Below are 22,216 nucleotides of genomic sequence, written 5' to 3' on the forward strand. Positions count from 1 at the left end.
TTAGGAGAAAAGTAGATCTTTCTCATATTCAGATAAGCCAGAGATTATTTTGGGGTAAAAGTAATAGTCATAGATAAATAATGAAGATAGCAGGATGCAGTATGTGAGATGATAGAAAAGGGACAGAGGAGCACAAGAGAGCAACACAACACCCCTGACTGCAGCAAGCTGCTTTCTCTTCTTCCCGCTGTCATCTGCTCCTCTGGTGCTCTCACCCTGCTGCCCCTTCAGCCTTGATTGCCCAGTGACCCTCCACCCCAAATGCCAATTTATGTTTCTTTGAGGTGAAACAAAACCCTCCTGTTTGCTAATCTCTGTGCACAGGCATGAAGTGATCACACACTGATACCAGTGAGGCACTGGGTGCTTGAGACCAAATCCACCAGTATAAAGCAATGGAAATCTTCTGTCTTCACTTTTATTTATTTATTGTTTATTTTTATTTATGGCAAGATTGGGATCGGATTGGCATTGGCTCAGGTCATTAGTCTGTAACTGGTTTTCCTACTTCAACCTGGTTGATTTACACTAATGTTTGATTGCCCATCCTCTAAGCCCTGATAAATACCTACTGAAATCAGATGGATAGAGAAAAAAAATCTCTATTTCCTTTCTAATTTTTATAATCATTGTTTAGTCACTGCAACAAGTCAGAGAAAGGAACAGTGGCTGTTACACCCATACTCCTTATTTCTGGATTCGAAATAGATGCACTGTCTGCATGCTTGGAGCAAGGCTGGAGGATAAAAGGTTTTGGTTAGAACCAGACAGAGACCTGGGCACAGCTGAGGGGAAGCTCCTGACAAGAAAGATTTACATCTCCTTGAAACTATTGATTTTCATGTTTTTCTGTTGGAGTTACAAGTGAAATCCAGCAGCTCTGCTGAGAGCAGGTACACACCTTCCCTCAGGTGTGTTTCAAATCAGGCAGGAGGAGACACAGTCCTGGGGCATCTGACTGAAATTTTGAAAAGAGATATGTAATCTGATTGAGAATTAAGAGTTTCTAGTGGCCTTCACTAGAGGCAGAAGCTGACTGGAATTTAGGAGACACAGTGGATAAAAAAGGTGGATAGGGGGCAAAAAGGTAGCTGATAGTAGGGATGGAGAAGTAATTGAAAAGTAGAGAAGTGAAAATAGGGGGTTACAGGTATCCTACAGGGCATGTGTGGCAACTGTCTGATAATGATTCAGCTGGCAGAGACGGCAGTCAAACGAACAACCAACCAGGATTAGGCTTGCTGGAGCATCTGGAGTCCCTTTGGCACAGGGGATTTGGTGGACTGAGGAATATCACCCATTGTGATTGGGGCCCAGTTCCCACAAAATGACAGACAGTTAATCACAGGTGATGTCACAGTAATAGCTGACAATCCCAAGGAGTTGTGATACATTTTCAAAGAAAAGTTTTGTTTAATACATAGGATTCTTTTGTCACCTACAATAATAACTAGAAAAAAATCAGACCTTAGGCTTATCCTCCTGTAAAGTTTTTGCTGACTGGTTTGTTACTTGAATTCCAAAGCATTTTTCTGATCACATATGTTTATTATGCAAAATATATGAGCAAGTTTCCTTTTGCTCTCCCCCTCCCCCCACAAATTATCATATGGATCAACAAAACAAAAACCCCTCATAAGTTATCCATTTTCAGTTAGAATCAGACCTGTACCTTACACACTGCAATGTAACTGATACTTCAGTTACATCAATGCAAATTAACATCTCTGTAGGCATTCTTGTTTATTTCTGGGCATTACTATATTATATGTAATTAAAGTGTTATTTGACATTAAATAAAAGATGGAAAATACATTTTAACATTTTAGAGCATTGATCAGTTTATACTTAACTGCAGAATTTCTGTTACAGTACATATAATAAGCATAAATAATGTGTTAATTGTGAGATCCCAATGGAAAAGAATGCTGACCATAACAAGAGGAAGGAGCATGAGTAAGTCATCAGAGAAGAGAGGGCTGGGAAGGGATGGGATCTATTTAAAAAAATATCATGGATACATTTGTCTACATCCAGACTCATTCTCTTGATTCCTCTTATTGTCAGTGGAGAGAAACATGGCAGAGATTTACTCTTTTTTCTAAAATTGGTATCTAAAGTAGGATGCTCTTTGTCGTTTTAAAATGTGGTCATTATTCTATTTGCCAGCTAAAATTCATAACTTGTATTGAGAAGCTGATCCAGGTGTGTGGGTCCTGAAAAGACACTTGAACCAGTAGAAAACAAACTCAGTTATCTGTTGACAGTGAAAGGCGACTAAACATCATCCAGGAACCTTCTTCACACTTTGCTAATTCAACAGACTTGTGGCTGCAATTTGGTGATTTGGTGCCCCCTAAATTGCATTTTATGGCTTTCATCACTTTGGGTGTTTGGTTTGTTGGTTTTTTTTAGGAAGTGAGAGTCTGATCTCATTATCAGTGTAAAATCCTTGGAATTAGAGTTCCACAAGTGCGGAAATAGGGTGTGAGCAGAGAGTATTGGCTTTGAGCAGTTGGGTTGATTATGGAGTTATGTTCTGTCTGCTAGGTCATCATTGTAATGAGATATTAGACAAGCATGGATTTTGCTAAGATACTGATGAGGATGGAGTAGTTTTGCACCTTTCCCCAAGTATATCTGTTTATTTCTTGTGTACTGCAGTGGACATACTGGTACTTTTGACCAGTCTTCCATGGTTTCTGCTAAGTGCACTAGTTCTTTTACTCATTAGAGCATTCTCACTTGTTGTTCTTGAACTGATAAGGCAACTTCACCTGCAGAGGAAGCAGGTCCTGGAGAGATAATGTGGCTTTTGAAAGGTGAGTTGATTGTCAGCAATTTCTTTACATTAGTAGATGTGTACAGGAGAGGAAATAATTCATCATTTTCAATACAATAGCAAAATTCAGAAGTGTTTGAAATAGACAAAGTATGATCATGAAACATGGTGGAAGTATTTCAGTATTTATTACTAATGTCTATGACCACTCTGAGCCCTTTTTATTAATCTGGTTGCACTATTCTTGAATTTGCAGTTTACAGATCCTCTTTACTTAGGGTCCAAAGTCACATATAACCTATAGGATCAAGTGTTGATTTTGTGTTGTGTAATTGACAGCATTCATCACACAGTGCTGGTTTTGCTCTCTGCTTCAGAACCTTTAAAACTGGAAAATAATATAATATTCAGCAATTCATGATACTTTGAAGATATAATTTATATCACCGGGTTTAAAGATTCATGACTTGATTCCATAAATCACACTAAAAAGATTGGTTCACCGAGTCAGCCCTTGTCAAATGTTCTTTGAACTGAGAAAAAAGGGTTAGAAAAATAAAACCTTCATGGCCTCACAAAGAAAAAATGAATTAATATCGGTTCCATGCCTCCAGCTGTACTGTCCCTTCTTACACAGGAAGTTGGTACAGGTGCCTCTGTCAGCACTTTTCTGTCTGTCCCCTTCCTGCTCACACTGCTTCACCTGTGAGCTGAATACTCGTGAGCACAGTATTACATGACTCTTCTGCTGCAAAGGCAGAAACTTTTTGAAATCTGTTTGTCCAGCTTCTTAAAAAAATGCAAATAATTATTAGCTTTTTTGAAACTTTGTCAGGTTTCACTGAAATAATTCTCTCTTTCTTTGCTTCATCTCAGTGCTTTGCTAAGATAGAGGAAATCATCCCAGATAAATGCTATGTCACAGAACCACCAGGAAATGACAGAAAAAAAAAATAGATTGAAGTCAAAAGTTCTGGAGCAAATAGGATGTTGTGGGCACAGCCCTTTTCTCAGGGCAAGAAACACACCCTCTAAAGTATGAAAAATATGAAACTCAGTATAATAACATAATAGACTTCCTGTAAAAAAAGTATTAATTACCTCTTGACTGAATCCAAAAGAGGGTGCAACTAAGACGAAGCAGAGATTGTATAAGTTAAATCTCCAAATAGCTGGAAGATCTAGCTAAGGTGCAACTTGATAATGAAGGTGGAAAAGGGAAGTAGTAGTAGGCAGCCAGCTGAACACTTTCAGTCAGAATCAATTTGTCCTACAACATCATAAGCTTGATGTGATTAAAAGAAATGAAAGCTGAAGTTTGCCTTTCAACAGTGTGCAAAAAGAGGGCATATATGAAAAGTTTTCTGAATTCTTACTGTGCTGTTTGAAACCTTTTACACAGCCCTGGACTTCCCTCTGCCCTCTACAAAGGTAAGTTGGGAATATTTTTTATTTGATTTTCATTTATCAAAGACTGTTTTCCTCTCTTCCAGGATGGTACTTGAATCATGCTGTCTCTCTTGCAGCTACAAAATACTGTTACCACAGACTCAGAAGAGATGCAGAGGAGATCAGCCCAGGTCAAGGTAGTCATGGACTTGAATTCTCTTTCTCTCCCCTCTCCTGCCTCATCGCTCCTTGTAGCTTACCCCAAACCTGGACCACTCTTCTTTGGGCATAGCCTATGTGATAAAGACTTGGATATAAAAAACTATTTCCAGCCTCTTTTTGCTGCTGCATCAATTCCTAATTATTATATTACTCATATTATGTTGATGCTGTTACACGAAACATTGATATTATTACATAAATTATTTCAAATATGCTTTTTTTCTTTTCCAAACTTGTGCAACAGAGACAAATTGAGTGCTTCTTCAAGACAGAGAAGTTCCTCTTGACATCATTCTTTATCTGTAACCCCCTGCTGACCTGCAGCACACATAAGCCTGTAAAGAACAAATAACAGCATAACGCTGATCCTTGTCCCCACAGCAAGGGAAAAATAAACAGCAGCAGCAAAACCTCACACCCAGTGACCTATTGTGAATTCAAGTGAAATTGTTTTAGAACTTATGATCCCTCTGTCCTTAGGTGTTCAAAGAGGGATGCCTTTGATATATAGCACTGATAAGAGGCTTATTCCATTAAGCTGTAGTGATTCTCGCTTTCATGCATCATTTGACAGAGAAAATGAGAATTTGCAGAAATAATAGCTAATGTAAAGTATATCATGTCGCAGTGCAGTTAGACAGGTAGGAAATAAAGTTTATGTATTATGTTATAGAGTACTTTGCACATTTTATTGTACGTGCACAGAGGAGATCTTTTGGGGTTGGTTTTTTTCCATACTGAATTTAAAACTGCTAAGAACATTGGGTTTGGGTCAGGATGTATCCTCTTAACAGAGGGTAGGGTTTCAGTTTCAAATAGATATTCTTACACAAGTCATAAAGGTTAAATTAAAACTGGATGAAGAAAAGGAAAGCTGGAAACAGAAGCAAGAGAGAAGTAAAATGGTACTTGTCTCAAGTATCAGTTTTATGGTTCCGTAGTCTACCTCGTATCTTCAGACCTGCATAAACACCACCTTAGTGCTGAAGTAATGCTTCTGGAACATTTTTTCGGGGCTATTTGAAAAGCTTGTCAAACTAGTTCTTTCCCTTCTTGCTGAAGTTCACACTGAAGGGGGATTTCTTCTCCATGCATTTCTGCTTACAGGAGGATGGCATTGCAAGTAACAAGGAAGTGCATTTTAATTAATGCCTTTAATTTCCAAGAACAGATTGGCAATGGTTAAATCATTTGTTGCACAGCAAGTTGTGAAAGTCACTCGCAGTGGCAAAATACATCACAGCCCATTAGAATTTCCAAGATTTTTGGACACCTCATAAGCTCTAAGGTGGTAGATATTTTATTCTTGCTGCACTTTAGTGCATCCATAACTTGATGGCCCTTGTGAGCAATAATCTGAATTGTCTAGCATAAGAACCATTTACTATTATTTACAAAAAAGGGGACAAATAACTTGGGATTTAACTGTTTCTATAAGGAAATAAAGTGATTATGGCAGCTTCCGTAATGAAGGAAATCATAAGCACGATTTTAAATTGTTGTATTTGCATAGTTGTGCATAAGAAATTGAGGAGGGTGGTGTTAGGAGTTTGATCATTTCCCACACCTCAGAAACAAGGTATGAAGGAAAGGAGGAACAAAAGCTGCATTCCTTCACACCATGCTCTTAGAGGAAATTTAGCTTAACAGGATTTCATGAACACGCCTCAAGTATTTTTACTTGTGCTGACAGTTTCCTGGAAACTTCTACTTTTGAAATGTTTCAGCTACAACAATAAACAATCAAAACCTTTTCAACGTATTTGAAAATTGATGGTTTTCCTCTCTGCAGCCCGCAAATAGAAGATATAAAGGAGAAAAAGCCCTGTAAGAGTATGTGTGTTGGTTCAGTAAGTGAAGAAATACTCTGGGATGTGTGAAACCCAGGTTCATTTCACTGGTCAGTTTTGTTTGGATGGAAAAATTATTTTCTAAGACCATGGAGATAGCACCAAAACAGAAAAATTAAGGGACTCTCCTGCATGCACAGGCAAAGTGAACAGCCAGCTTGTAAAAAGCATATACTTTTTTCATCGAAATTTACTTAGAAGCTTCCAATTGATTCTTATTCTTGCTATATATAAAACAATAGAATACTTTATTACTTCCATACGATTTTAATCCTAAAGAACAAACCTGTTTATATTAAAATATTGTCAGATTTTTCAAAGGTCTTGGTCTTTTGCTTACAATGACCTGCTTATCTCTAAACTTAGGACACATTGGTGTTGTTTCAGCTCTTAGTTCTCTGTTCCCTTCCTGTTAGCACACTATGTTGTATTTAAGATAGTAATGCAAAGACAAAGTATCTCATTGCTTCCACATGAAGTAAGAAATTTGGAAGTGGTCACAGAGTTCTAGAGTTGGAGCCTTTGCTTTTTAGATTACTTTATTCTCTGAGGATAGCAAAGAGCATTTCTTCCTTTGGGAACTTTTGATTATGAGGGAAATACCCAGCAAAGTGCTATTCTGAGAGCTGGGAAAGTTTCTGTGCAGCATCACTAAATTTGCTTTCCATTGCTTTTGCTGCTGAGTGTAGCTTCCCTTTTGCTACTACTTCCATGTTATGACAACTCCTACAGTTCAAAACTATGATTCTTGTTATATATGACAGTGTTCTGAAGTACAAAACTGATTCATAGACTATGTAAACAAAATGTAGGAGCTCAAGGTGTGGTAGAAAATGGAAGAAATTAGAACTCAGTGGGAAAAAAAAGGGTGCTTGTCTAAATACTTCTTTCTGTACTTTCCTTGAGACAATTTTTGACTACATTTTTTTTCAGCTACTACATTATATGATGTAGCTGAAATCACTAAGAGAAATAGGGAGCGCATAACTGAAGAAGAATGCAAGTCATCACAAAAGTCATCAGTTTTTACCACTTCGTATACTAATTTTAGAACATTGCATACATCATTGCTTTTCTAGGTCAGCCATATGCATTAAGTATGCTGTAATAAATTTTTCAGAACTTACAATTTCTGTTGCTCACAGAATTTCCTATTAACCTTCATGGTCTTGTCTTTAAAACATAACAGTGTAATCCAGAACTCTGGTGAAAAAGTTCTGAGTCTTTGGTAAGGAAGTAACAGTTTAACTTCATGTTAGAAAGCCAAATATTTTTAGTGGCTGATCTTTTGCTTTTCTATTTGTTGTCTTCAGGGAAAAAGGGGTTTTTTTAGGACAATATGTTGCTGTTTATCTTGATTTCACAAGTTTTTTCTATAATACATGGCACTGATATATACCCATTTTCAGGACTGCAATTACTTGATATTTGGTTTGCTTCAGAAGCACAGAACCCAAGGCATTTACAGAGTGTAGGAATAACATATATCAGTCCAAAAGCATTGAATCTGCCTTGCAGGTAATGTTTTGTGTTTGAGAAGCCTGTGGATTAAACCCTCTTCATTTGTTCACGAATGATGTGAGCTAACTATGCTTGTATAAACAAGGTCACACAATTCCTGTGATGTGAATTCCCATGCAGTCAAGAGGATCCCACGAAACAGTGTGCTGGGAACATACTCCACGACACATACCATGACATAAGGGAAAAAGTATCTTATCCTTCCTTTCAGAATCCAGTCTGAGAAGTGATCAAAGAACTTAAAAATATCTCATTATGTTATGTACAATGTACTCAGTAAGTGTCTTGATAAAGGTTTGGTCTATTCCTGTGCTCTCCATAATGACTAGGAAAGTACAATTTCTTCAAGCTTTGTAGAAGGGATTTTGAAAATTGAGTTTTCTAACTCAGAAACTCTGTCCACAGGAAGTGAAACTTATTTTGAATCAAAAAATAACCATTAAATCATTTCAATGCAATCAGCTCAGTCTTCATAACCCATTGTTTAATGTAGAAGACGTTCATTTTTCTTGGCAGTTTACGCTTAAGTTCATTCTGAATTGATGAAGTTTATTGGTAAATACTCCAAATTTACTTTCTTGTTCTGCTCTTGATGTTTAAAGCACTACAAAAGTATGTACTGAAAAGACTATGTGATACATTCTAAGAATTTGTTTTCCCACAAGGCTACTTTTTTAAACTTTGCTGACATAAAAGTAGTGTTTGTTTAGGTACCAGACTAAAATGACAATTCTAATTTTTTCCCCCCACGGGAACATAAAAAAAATTCTTATTTTATTACAGTGGAGTGTTTTCTGTGCAATCTGTTCTAGGAAATAACGATTTGGTTGTCGTGGACAGTAAGAAGGCAAACTCAGATGCTGTGAACCAGACAGTTTTCCAAAAAAACCTGAACTGGTACTACCAGCTAGTTTTATGGAGACTGATAACACATGGATTTTATGACTACTCTGTAACATGAGCTGGGTATTGGCCAGTGACAAAAATGAATATCCTCATATGTCACTACATTATTAGTGGGGTTACACCACCACCTACAGGCCCAGCTAAGACTAAGCCACGATAAAGGAATACCGGTTACACCCACAGAAGAGTTTATAGTTCCTCTTTGAACTAATACATACAAATACTTTGAACTAGTTATGTAAAACCACAGTACAGCTTGTAGAGCATTCCATACCAGTGAAAACTGTTCTCTCTACTGTGTAACCTGAACATCTGCATGAGTGCCAGAAAAGCGAGTCCTGTTTATACTCATCCTTCAGTCCAGTATGATTAATATGATCATTTCAGTGCATCCTTCTTCTTAGCCTAGTGGAGGATTTAAGACGTAGCACAAAATCACAAAATCCCTTAAACTGTAAAGTGAGAAAAATCTTCCTTCCCAGAATTTGTTAAACGAATCAGTTCAGAAGATACTTTATCTTACAAGATATTAAAAACACTTGTAAGACGTTCCCTTTTTGAAGTGCCTTTTGCACACCAAAATTTTGCCCTTTTATGGCCCATTTTGCTGAAAGTTGTCCAAATGTGACAGTGCAACTGCCTGACAGTGACAACTATGACAACTTGCTAAACAGCTCCTAAAGGAGTCCTTCTTGACTGTCAGGACTGAGAGTAAGTGCCTGGGGGTCCAGCAGAAAGGTGAAGGGTATAGTTTAGATATTCTCACTCAGGAAAGTAAAGGTGCTTTTAAATTTTATTTAACCCTGCTGTTTGTATCTTCTCATTATTTTATAACTGAAACATGATGCTGGGGTTTTGAAACAGTTATGCTGGAGGACCAAACACCCTCGCATCTGGATTTGCAGCTGTCTTTGGCCAAGTTAGATGATGAGAGGTATGCAGATCCCTATGCTGGTATTTCTTTGGAATTGTCTGAAAATGAGGATTTAATCTTGCGTGGAATTCATGGCATAGTTTCCTTGGTAAGATATAATTCTCTATACAAGCAAATTTTTCCTTACAAGCCCTGAATGAAGATGATTTCCCCCCTCATTTATGGCAGCTTGTTTTAAAGGTTTAGAAAATAAACACAGACCTAAAAATATAGATGGTAAAACCCGTGCCTGGGTCAGGTAGCCGTCAACAATCCTGGGAGCTCCAATGGGCAACATCACCTTGGGTCTCCTTGAAATACAGTGTGGCTTTAGATAGTGAGATTATTTATCAAATGCAGCAGAAAATTATTTACCAAATGCAATGGACTGCATAAAGGAAGATCAGTGTGAAATTCAGATGTATACAGGGAAAACTGAAAGTCTCAACTAAACTCCCATCTATCCCCACAGCACCTGAAAATCCACTGGTGCCTGTGTTTTCACTGGGGGCGTTTCTCAGGGTCTCTGTGTAGTGTCTCTGCACATGCTCACAGCAGCAGCTGTGTGGGAAAGGCTGCCAGCTTCTGCCCATCTCCCCCTAACCTCACCTCTGGGTCAGAATAGTCCAACAAGGGGACATTTTGATTTCATCTTTTGGAGATCTGAGGAGTACTCATTGCTCATGCCTGATGCATAAGAGTGACATTAAAATACGTGGCAGCCGCCACAGGGAGATGAAGGTAGCACTCTATCCAGGAGAGGACAGAGCTGGTTCAGTGCCTTTCCCAGCTGGAGAGGGTTCTGCTTTTCCCATCCTGTGTTTTGACTTCCTGTGGTGAGCCTGTGCACAGAAGAACACAAGATCCACAGTTCCACTGGTGAAGGAACATTCTCGGTCCCTGCAGTGAACAAGTCCCTTGAATTACAGCCAGTGACAGCTGAACAGAAATGCTCAGGACTTTCCATGTGCATATCCCCCTGTGGAGACAGAACCAGGAGCTCGTGTTCCAGCAAATAATGAAGCTTTATAAATGTCATTTTTTGCTGAATTAAATTACAGAAGTTCATGACTAACCAAGAGATGAGGCAAGAAAGACTTTCAGCATCCTGCAGCTTTTATAGGTCTCCACATAAGGCATCAGGAGACACTAATCCTGCAGACTAGTTGTTTATGAACTACCCACACATAAACACCCATAATTAAATTTATGTTAATTTTTGTTGTAACTGATCTAAGAAACTCCTTATTGTCGGAATTTTTAATTATAAAATACAAATTATCCAAACATCTCTAATACAAATAGCTGTTCTAACTTATTATAATTCCTATAAAAACCTAGCCAAGTACTAAAGTTAATAAAGAAAAGGGATGCAGTTCTGGTTCTTGTACCCATGATAAATTTAGTTAAGAATCCAGACACAGCTGCAGCAAACAAGCAAATATTGAGTCTCATGCTTCCAACCTCTGTCTAAGCTACTTTTTTTGTTTTAAAATATAAACTCTCTCCTTGCTGATTCCAGATCTTAAATTGAATTTTTCATACTGCCCTATCTACATGTTAATTCTAGTTAATTATAGTAAAATGCAGATATTGAAGGTGGCTGTGTATAGTGAAGTAGTATTATCCTTGCAAAGACCCACTTCTGTTAAAATGGTATGTGTAAATTCCTAAATAAACCTGGATAGAAGACTCTGTATGAGGTATAATTTTCAAAGAAATTCTAGAGCCAGTTCCTTATATGCAGCAACCTCAAGTTTGTGGGGATTTTAACATTCATAAACTATGAGGAGCTGTGTTTGGCACCTTCTGTTTGGATTATCTGTTGAAGACCCACCTGATGAAAAGCCAACCATGGGGAAACAGTTTGGGTCAAACAAAGAAAAGGGACAAAGCCGATAGGTACCCGATGCCATCAGTTTGATGCTGACGTTGTGTGTTCACTCACTGCCTGAGCCTCAAGTAGCTAAAATGAAACACTGCTGTATTTGCAGACAGCATCATTTTGGCCATGATCACAAGATGGCGTCATTACAAAACCCTTCCCATCAAAAACCCCACACTTCTCTAGGTAGGAAAGTTTTATCTATTTTGCCTCTGCTTAGACATATAAGAGTATTTATAGCTTGAATACAAGCACCTCTTTTTGCCTTTAAATTATTATATGCAAATCATTTAATTAAACCATTAAATGATTACATTTTTATTTAAATGATGCACTTCTGAATATCTTTAAAGAGTCAAATATCTTCTGTGCCATAGTACATAGATAAGAAATATTCAACGGGGTGGTCAGTGCTCTGTGTCTGCAGTGACAATGACTGACACAGTGATCACACACCTTTCTAAAGCCTAACTCAGGAAAGGGTCTAAAGTGATTGTAATGGAAGGTACAACAGTTCCATAATCTGTGTAGAAGCACCTTGAGCTCACCGAAGACACTTACTGCTTTGCCAGAAATAAGTGGATCACTACACAGCAGATCATGTGGATCAGCAATCTAATGGTTTAGAAAAAAAAAAAAAAGAAAAAAGAAAAAAGTGTGCAAAAGCCTGGAGGACACATAAAGTAATCCTTCCATTCTCCTCCCCCAGGGAAAGGCTTCACCTGAGGTAATGAGTCCCCTTTGTCCTTTCTGGTAAATGTAGATCCACTGGAGAGAACTAAGAAGGAGAAATGAGAGTGGTTGGAAGTTCAGCAAACATGTCAAGTTAAGTCTGAGAAGGGACAAGGGAGAAGTTATCACAGAGAAAAAGAGTATTTTTTTTTCAATGCTTCAAGAGGTGATGAATTTAAGTAGCATGGGAATATCAGTTGGGATTAAGAAAATAGTGTAATGAGGCATTACATTAAATAGATGCTTTGGAAGATTACAGGGTTTAAATTATTTAAATACACATTAGAAAGGTACAAGCAGACATTTGTCAGAAATGACATGGTTAAAACTGATACCATTTTGGGGTGTCTTGTGGTCTAAAAGCCATGCTAAAGTCTCTGTTTAGTTCTCTATGGAGATCTGTAGACCAGCAGTTCATTCTCAGCATCACACTTTGTTTATCCAGGTGAATACTTATATTCTGTTTACATCTGCCAAAGAACCTAAAACTGTGGAGGATGTTATCCTTTAGAAGTACTGCTCAGAAGTGTCCTTGTTCTTTCCACTAGAATGGCATTTTCTAAGGGAGACTGGTCACCTGGCACCTTTCATAAATTCCCACATGATCCATGTAGATATGAACCAATGTTCTCTTATCTGTATACTGCTAACAATTGCTGACAATGCAGTTTATTTTAATTAAAAGAAAAACAAAACAAACACAAACCCAGATGTGAGACAGCAAATTGCTGTAGCATTACTAGATTACTCTCTCCACTATGCTCCTAAGCGCACCCTTGCTTATAGTTCACATAAGTTCACAAGTTTCTTTCTTCAGGTCAGTTAACAGGATGAGGGCTGGAGCTTTGTTCTAGCTTTTTAAAGCTGGGACAACAAATTGTGTAGTTACTTGATTACTTTGGCTTTCCACAACTTTGTGGCCCAACACCTGCGAGTTATTTGTCTTTATTTCTGCAGCAAATAGCTGCTTTGTGTTGAGTACCTGTTCCATGGCTCTGAAAGGGAAGTATAGGGTAGTACAGGGGAATGTACATATGGGATGATAACCAAGGAAAAGTGTGACGAGTATCTAAGTACTTATTGCTAGAATGCAGTGTTGGCAGCTGGATAAAGCGGAATTTAGTCAGTGTCATTTAGTTAAAGAACAGAAGAAGGAAATACCCAAAGTCAACAGAGCACGTGTAATAAAATCAGGCTTCATGTCAACTGAGAACCAAGAAAGAAAGAGGAAAGTGGTGTCTTGCAGAACACACAGAAATTAGCACTGCTGAGTTCTTGGGTAGCAAAGACACTGCCATCAACATCAAGATGTTCCTCCTGGTAGAGACTGTGAGGCACTGGCAATTTGCCATAAACTATTCTCCTTGTCCATCTTCTTGAGAAAATCTGGTGCCACTATTCATAGGACCCCAGCAGAGGAGCATTAAACAAGGTGAGTGTGACGTGACAGAAAAGAGAGAGATACCAGGGACTGTGTGTAGAACTATTTTCCTCCACCTTCTTCACTCCCCCTTTTGCTAGTAATAATTAAATTAAACCAGTAGATATTTTCTGATAGGATACTTTTGTTAGACTAACAAGAAATTCTTGGCTCCTCTCCGGCAGTCTGCTCTCCTTTTGTCCCATGACAAATTTTATTGCACTTCACTTGCATAAAAACAGGAAGGGAATTGTGCTGTTTATATGATTAAGTATTTAGCAGCCATGTTTGTGTGTACATTAAGAAAACCACATAGCAGCTAACTAGAGACAAGCAAATTCTAGGATAGCTTTTGCTGTTCAATTCTCTTTGGAGACTGTTTTTAAATCCACAGTGTACTTTTGTAAAGGAAAAAAAGAACCTAAAATTCTTCTTCAGTTTTTCATATATTTCTGGTTTAAAATAAATAAATAAATAAGTATTCCATTGGAAAAAAAAAAAAAGTACTGTTTCTGTGTAGAAGTAGCATTTTGATGAAAGTAGCTCTGTCTAGGCATAATTTAAATCAGGAAAGGACATATACAAAGATTTTACACAACCCTAGCAGATAAATACTTTATACATTTCTTAAATTAATTCCATATGCTCCTTTAAATATGTGCAATTGTTATTAATATACTTCTTCAGTGCTTTATGCAAAGTGTTTAATTCTCTTCACAGTTAATTAAGCCATTTCCTGTTCAAATTGCTGTAATCATTGTAACAGACAGTGGTTTTAAAGATCACATATCACATCTTTTACTCTTAAAAACATCCTATTTCAAATTTTGAAAAACGGAATGTAGACCTTTCCAACAATACATATCAAGATAATTTTATTTCCTCACTCTCTTCTCTCCAGCACTGATCCATGTCACGCCTCAGCAGTGCATGTTTAGATGAGTTTCTATATGCAAACCACAGAAGGGTTACCTGGGTTCTCTGGGAAGCCAAATAGTGCCGGTAAAAGGGAGTACAAGCAGCTCTCTGCTCCTTGTGTGGTTTTAAGACAGCTTTTTTTCACCTGTAACCCAACCATAAACTAGTACAGACAGAAACTGCAATCTCTGCTTCTCTTTATAACCACCAAGAAAAAGTTTTGCTGCCATGCCCAAGTTAATCCTCCAAATCCTGTGCTACCTGGGTTTGAAATTCAATACAGGTTTCAAAAAAGAGGGGTTGGGCAGTTATTGGTTCATCTCACTGACTCCAGGGCCATCGCTGGGAGGTCCTACAGAGCCAGCAGGAGGTGGGGCCAGGACTTTGCACATCCTGCTCTTCCCAAGGGACTGGTGAGTCTGCGCTGAGCCAGAAGGGCTGCAGAACATGGCAGTGCCCTGACCGAGCCGCTCTCCAGGAGACGCTGCCTTTAGTTTAGGTGGGTGCATCTCCTCCTCTTCCCTCGCTCCCCAGCTCATTTATGGACATTTAGTCAACATGCCTAAAGCTGGCTTAACTAAACCAAGACCAAGTAGTCAAGATGCTGTGATGTGTTTGTCAGTCGGCAATTTGAGATTAAATCAGCTTTATCCAGTATTTTCTGCCAGCCTACTGTTTGCACCTTCAAACACACCTGACATTTCCTCAAAAGATTACTTGTAAATTTGCCATTTGTGGGAGCACCTTGAACGGCCTGACTTTAAAACTCATTACTTCAAGAAGATGGGAAAATATCAAACCATTGCTACTGATGCCATGAAAATTTTTGCTTCACTCCCGAAATCACCAAGAAGAGAGACTGATACAAATCAGAAAGATGCAGTTTAAACTGTTTTTTACATGTTTGCTGTTTGCCCAACTGGTTACCATGGTTCAAAGTTCACCCCATGATTTGCATAAGACTGTGATCTAAAATGTGTCCGAAGTTCTTATGTGGACCAAAGTGGGAGAATTAAGATTTAGATGAAATTTGGAAGTGAACTCAAATTCTACATGAAGTAGCTTCTAAAAATAACACCTTAAAATTTGATCATATTTTTGATACCCTCACCTCATGGTTACCAAACTGGGCCTGGGTAAAAGAAACATTTATAATAGCTGTAACTGTAGTTGTTATTTGTGTAATAACCTGTGGAGCAGCTGGTTGTGTAAACCAGTTCTGCGGGTAACGTAGAGTAGAGACTAGACAAGGTAGAGTTTTGTTAGCCTCTAAAAAGTGAGAAATGATGCCATGAAAATTTTTGCCTTTTCTTTTATACTCCTGTTACACCTTTTTACAACTTCTGTATTCCTAGTGCTTTTTGCCTACATTCTTGGACTTGTTTGTTCAGCTAAGAGACTAAACATCTTAGAAGCTTCGTAAGTAGAAGATAGCATGTCCCAGACCCCAAGGTCCTCTCCAGAACACATTCTGTAAACTAAGATAGAACCATCCAGGGGAAGGTTCCTTGGGGAGGGGGGCTCATTCAAGCCTCTCATTGAAGAATCTTTGATAGGTATGCTAATTAATAAAACCTATAATATATACCAGATCTTTTGGGAGTGTGCATTAGGGTGTGCATTTTGGTACATTCGACCTAGACGTAGTGCACCTAAAGATCCTTAAAATAAATACTAAGGTAAAATCCCTTTTTCCCCTTTCTAACTGTGTTTGACTCTTGATTTTAAGACCAAGAAAAGCCATCACTACAATGTGAGGAGTTGGTTTTTATTTTTAAATCCTTCCAAAATCTGTGATGAGATAGGATAGAATTAGAATGCAGTGAGATAGATTTTCACTCATAAGCTGTCAAATCTGTCTTTTTTTAATAAATAAGGAAAAGATAACATAAACAGGAATGTAAAGAAACAGTACCATATGAATTTTCCTTTTTTTCTAATTCCTTTCCTGTTTTTCTCTACTCCTTTTCAGTCGTCTTCTTCCTTTTTATTATTTTAATAAGGCCTAATTATGGGGGTTTTTTAGCACATATGAAGCAATTTTAAAATCTGAATGTAGTTAAATGCGTGTGCATCTGAATAATCAGTGTATCCCAAGGCAACCTAATACACACTGCATTTTGCTACACAGTTGGCTTTAGAAAAATAATTTTCATAATTATAATTGTTTTGGTTTAATGGTATGGGTAATTATTGTGGGTAAGCATTTATTTCTAAAGTATTTTTCTTTTTTCTGTGAAAAATTATAATAGAAAAGGAGTATTGTATTTTGAGAGCTTCTTGGCATTTTAAAAAGTCATAAGCAAGATAAACTGTAATTATTTTTGAAGACATAGGTACCATTTGCTTTTTAGCAGCATGAATTTTCTACTAATCTTGTAATAACTCAATCAAAGCTGAAACAATAAATCTTCTAGCTGCCTCTTAGAAAAGTCTTCTTAGAAGTTTCTGTTCTTTCCACAGTGGCACCAGGATTTCACCTAATGGAATTGTGCTGTCAAAACAAACAGAAGTCAAAGACTTTGACAAAATATTTTTAGTTTAATCCAGAAAACTTAGAATATTGAATGCATTTAGAACTTTGAAAATTACCCTCTGCTCTTTTATTTTCATGTGCCGAAGTTCTTATATTTCAAATAACAGTAAAGCAATTAATGGGTACAGAAATGCCTCTTGACTTCTGATGTCGTACTGCCCACGCTCTTTTCTACATTACTTTGTTTTTTGGATCCTGGATGTTTAATAATGTATGATGCCAAAATATACAGTTTCTAAAGAGCCAAAAAAGTAAGATGGAAGATTGCTAGAGCTAAGCTATTACTTGCTGCGTTCTTAATGTTTTATAGGTGTGTGATAGATGTGAGCTGCATCAAACCATTGACCAGTTTATCACAGAATACCCTTATGCCCTTTTCCTCTCGAACTACAGCAGCAGGACATTCCCTGAAGATACTGTGGCCCTTAGAGCGCTCTCACTGGAGCAGATTTGTTTGAACTTGAGGACGAGGGAAGGACCTTAATCCCCAACCCACTTCTGCTGCTGAAGAGGCAAGAAAAGAAGTTGAGTTGAGCCCAGCAAAAATGGGGAAAATGTACTGTTTTATATTTTCGTCTCTGTTTCTCACTACCCAAATAGCAATACGTTTAAATTCATCTTGGCCAGGTTTTTCTGTCCTAGATGGTATCCAGTAAGTGATCTTCCTGTCCTTTATCTTGACCCATGAACTCTTTCATCCTATTTTCTCCCCTTGTCCTCCTGAGGAGAGGGAAAGTGGGGTGAGCATGTGGGGTGAATGTTTGGATGCTGGCCAAGGGTTATCCACCACACATTTATATTCAGATTATACGATATCTATTTTATCCAGATTAATATAGTTGAGCATAAATTAATTTTTTTGCATTTCTGTTGCCTATTCTAAAATTATTAAATCCAGTCTCATTTTACAGGCTTCATTGCTACAAGCAACAGAGTATTTTTACCTTATCAAACAGAAGAGTGAAGGTCCTGCTGCATTTTCCTTTGTGTTAATACATAATTCCTCTGGAAAAGACTTAGAACAGAAATTCAAGGACCTGTGAGCTTGTCCTCAGATTCTCCATAGGAACAGAGGGTAGGATTCCTGATCATTTCAGTCCTTCTAAATCTGTCATTTCTTTGTGGAGCAGCAAGAAACTACTAAAGAATCCATCAAAAAATACCATGGCTGTATGACGGGGATGAACCTGCACTTTCAAAGATGATAAGTATTTAATTTTGCTGTTTGATTGGGAGCTACACACATTGCATCTGTTACGTAGTGTTTTGGCATGAAAAAATCTGAAAAAATCTGATTTACTGTACTTCTGCAGCTCCCTTTCAAATACATGTAGAGAACCCTTCAGAGACCAGAAAAGCACTTTAACACATTTAACTTGCACTTCCCTCCAGGAATTTACCGGTTCATGGTGTGAGGGATACATGTGATTATCTCCTTCTCCCTGCAAACTGTGGAGCATCTCCAAGACTTAGGTAAATTTCTATATCGTTTCATTGAAAGAAGCCAGAATTTGAAACTGGCTATTATGGGAATCCCAAAGAACTACCCAAAGTGACAGTATTTGCAGAGTTCCAGTGCAAATACTTTACGTGTCCTTGCAGTCTGGGAGGATGGGATCGTTCAGCTGAAGCCATTTAAAATGTATGGATCTAGACCAAGCCACTTGTTTCAAGCATTCTTTGCAGAGTTTGTTGCTGGCAGGGGGCAGTTGATCTCAAAGTCTATCTGCATGAATGTTTTATAGAGCCTAGACAATCACTTTCAGCCATGTATCAAATTTTTGATTTATCATGAAAGCCTCCAACACTGTGAATCCATAATCAATCATAATATTTCATTAACTTTGGATGATTCAGTTATGTGATAACTTTTTGTAAAGCCTACAGGAAGTTAAGCTGTCTTTATATTTGACATATATTTCAATATGTAAATACAGATTTGAATAATTTCTGTTCTATCTGATGAAATTATTACATTTAATAGTGTATTTATTTAGTTTCATTTATTTCTTACTATTTTTAGCATACTGTATTTCTCTTAGGAAGAAAAGCCTGAAAACTATATGTAAATATAGTTATAAATATAGTATAGTATAAAATAAATATAAATAATGAAATTTTAGGGTTTTTTTTCTTTTGGTCTTTGATGAACATTTTTTTCAATTCATTCTAAAATCAAATAATAAGATATTTTTAACAATAACAAAATGAAAGGAATCCTGAAGGACCAGAATCCTGAAGGTGGCTTTTATATTGCTGTGTCACAGAGGAAAACAATGACAAATTAGCTGCTCTTCTGACAAAATATCTGTGCTTTTTGTGCATCCTTTCAGGGCTGCCAACATGAGCTACTGTAGTGGATTCTTCTGTCCTATGCAACGCACCAAGAGAAATCTTTTCCTGGTTTTTGCCATCTTTTTTACAGCAATATATTTGATTTCCTATTCTTATAATTCTGCTCGCCTTGCTAAAAGTGATGATCGTCACATGGAAAGCGAAGCGAGTTTACTTAAAAAAGTATTTCCAAATTTCAAACAAATCTCAGGGAAAGAAAATGGAGAACTACCACCGGAAAATGAGAAATCTGAGAACAAAAACACATCCACTTCGACACAGTCATTTACATTCATTATTAATGAAGAAGAGAAGTGCAAAGATAAAGCACCTTTCTTGGTATTGCTGATATCAACAACTGCAGCTGAACTTCAGCACAGAAACGCCATCCGAAAGACCTGGGGGAATGAAACTGCGGTTCCAGGCGTTGACATTGTTCGGCTGTTCCTGCTTGGCATCAAGACCCAGGATGCAAATGAGGATTTACTGCTGAGAGAAAGCGAGCAATATCATGATATTATCCAGCAGGACTTCCTGGACACCTACAACAACTTAACTCTTAAAACTCTGATGGGCATGAGGTGGGTGGCCTCTTACTGCAGTGGCACGAGGTTTGCTATGAAGACAGACAGTGACGTTTTTGTCAATACAGTGCACCTGATTGAGAAGCTCCTCAGGCCTCTCCCACCTTCCACACAGAACTATTTCACAGGCTGTTTAATGTCAGGGCACAGGCCTATTCGGAATAAAGCCAGTAAATGGTACATTTCAGAAGAAGAATTCCCAGGTAACAGATACCACCCTTTTTGTTCAGGAACTGGCTACGTCTTTTCTGGAGACCTGGCTGCAAAAATCGTCAACGCTTCTTTAACAGTTAAATTCATACATTTGGAAGATGTTTATGTAGGGTTTTGTCTTAATGCAAAGGGAGTAAAAATAGTACCTCCACCTCATTCATTGTTTAACATACACAAGGTCCCATTTTCACCTTGTGTGTACAATAAAATAATTACATCTCATCACATTTCACCACATGAGCACATAATCTACTGGGAAACACTGCAAGAGAAGGAAAACACGTGTTAGAAAAGAAAGCTCCATCCTGGAGCATCCTAGGAACTTTCTTTGACAATGGACAAAGCTGCAGATGTTTTCTTAGTAAGAACAGAACATCTGTGTAGTGATCACTTTCAAGGTCCAGGGACATCCTGAATCAGGTGCCTAGGTTTTGTATTAGGTTGAATTCAAAGGATTTTTCCTTCATAAAGAAGCCTTTCTCTGTTGAGTAAATACTGCTTGGTACATTATTTAGTTTTGGATGAAGGATCAATTAATTTTTATACTGTTTTAAAATATAGCAAGAGGCCATATCAACCCTACTGAAGAAAAAGCAAAGAAGATGCAATGAAATTTATTTTTTCATCTTGTATAGCTGACACATTTACCTTACATTACAAACTAATAAGTTAGTGTGCTAATTTTATACTGCTCAGATGTAATTTGCCTATGCACCACTGTCAGAGACTGAAAATAGTTCATGCCTCAAACATTGATATGAAGTTTTGCTCGTTATAAAGAAGCTACAACCGCAGAAGCTTCCCTGAAGAGTGGGACTTTGAACTGAAAGTCCAACTGCTGATTAGATAAAGGGAAACACATTGTTCAGTCATCTCAGGCTGAGGGAAAGGTATGCATCTACAAAGGGCCGAAGCCACCAGCTGCAGCTATCCCTAGGTGAGTTTGGGGTGTGGGGAGAGCAGAGCTCACAGAAGCCAGGTTTACACAGACCGCAGCCCAGCCGAGGGGGGAGGAGGAGGTTTTGGGTGCATGGTGCAACCTCTGGTGAGAGGCAATGAACACCCATCCTCCGTTACACAAACTGGCCCAGCTGTGGAACCCCCAACCCCACAGGGCACACCCACAGGACTTCCAAGTGAGAGGCTTGGCCCCACAGGGCTGCACGTGATGCAATAGACCAGAGTCTGCTGTGAGAGACTGCCCCCCACCCCAGGGGGACGTGGCTGGACATACCACCCAGCCTGAGCATGTACACCCATCAGACTCTGTGCCTTCTGGAGGGACCTTCACCACCAAGAGACCAGCTGGAGAGGATCAACAAACATCGCTGGGATCCACGGAGTGGTGATATTTTCCTTATTCTGTCCCGTCACTCTTTCTGTCCCTCCCACCTATTTTCTACTTCCTTCCTTCCTTCTTTCCCTTCCTTCCCTTCCTCCCTTCTCTCTTTCCCTTTCTCTTTCTCTCTCTCTCTTTTTCTCTCTTTCTCTTTCTCTCTTTCTCTTTCTCTTTTCTTTTTCTTTCTTTTCTTTCTTTTTCTTTCTTTCTCTCTTTCTCTCTTTTCTTTCTTTCTCCTTCTTTCTGTCTTTTCTGTCTTTTCTTTCTGTCTTTCTTTCTCTCTCTCATATTTACCATCAAATAAAACCCTTACTATTGTCACTGGCATATGGTCTCATTTGCACCCTAATTCGGGCAGAGGCATTTCCAAGAACCTTAAAACTGGATCTTAACAACCATTAAATGTACTCATGTGGCATTCCAGTGTGACTGAAGAAGAAAGCAGACATGATATCCTGTGCTGGATTACTTGATAGTAGCCATGACATCTTGTATAGCTGACACCTTTGCCTTACTTGAAACAATGTAGTGAGCTGAACTCCGAAGTCCATTCCCTTTCCCTGGGTGGGGAACACCATGTCATGACTGTGCAATAACAACCCATGAAGGTGAGCATGAAACCCACGAAAGTCAAACCCAATCCTCATGCATTCCCCTATTACCGGAATGGCA

At 38.3% G+C, this 22,216-nt stretch overlaps 1 protein-coding gene across 1 annotated transcript; it reads left to right on the forward strand.

Annotated features, from left to right (window-relative positions):
* The first annotated feature begins 9,508 nt into the window (after positions 1-9,508).
* Positions 9,509-20,990, forward strand: LOC116448388 (beta-1,3-galactosyltransferase 2-like). The gene is made up of 4 exons (XM_032118688.1): positions 9,509-9,604; positions 17,986-18,149; positions 18,467-18,547; positions 19,408-20,990. Exon 4 carries the CDS (start codon positions 19,418-19,420, stop codon positions 20,492-20,494), a length of 1,077 nt encoding a protein of 358 aa, XP_031974579.1. The 5' UTR covers positions 9,509-9,604; positions 17,986-18,149; positions 18,467-18,547; positions 19,408-19,417; the 3' UTR covers positions 20,495-20,990.
* Positions 20,991-22,216: the final 1,226 nt, after the last annotated feature.

The sequence above is a fragment of the Corvus moneduloides genome, chromosome 9 (assembly GCF_009650955.1).
Source record: "Corvus moneduloides isolate bCorMon1 chromosome 9, bCorMon1.pri, whole genome shotgun sequence".
NCBI classification, from domain to species: domain Eukaryota; kingdom Metazoa; phylum Chordata; class Aves; order Passeriformes; family Corvidae; genus Corvus; species Corvus moneduloides.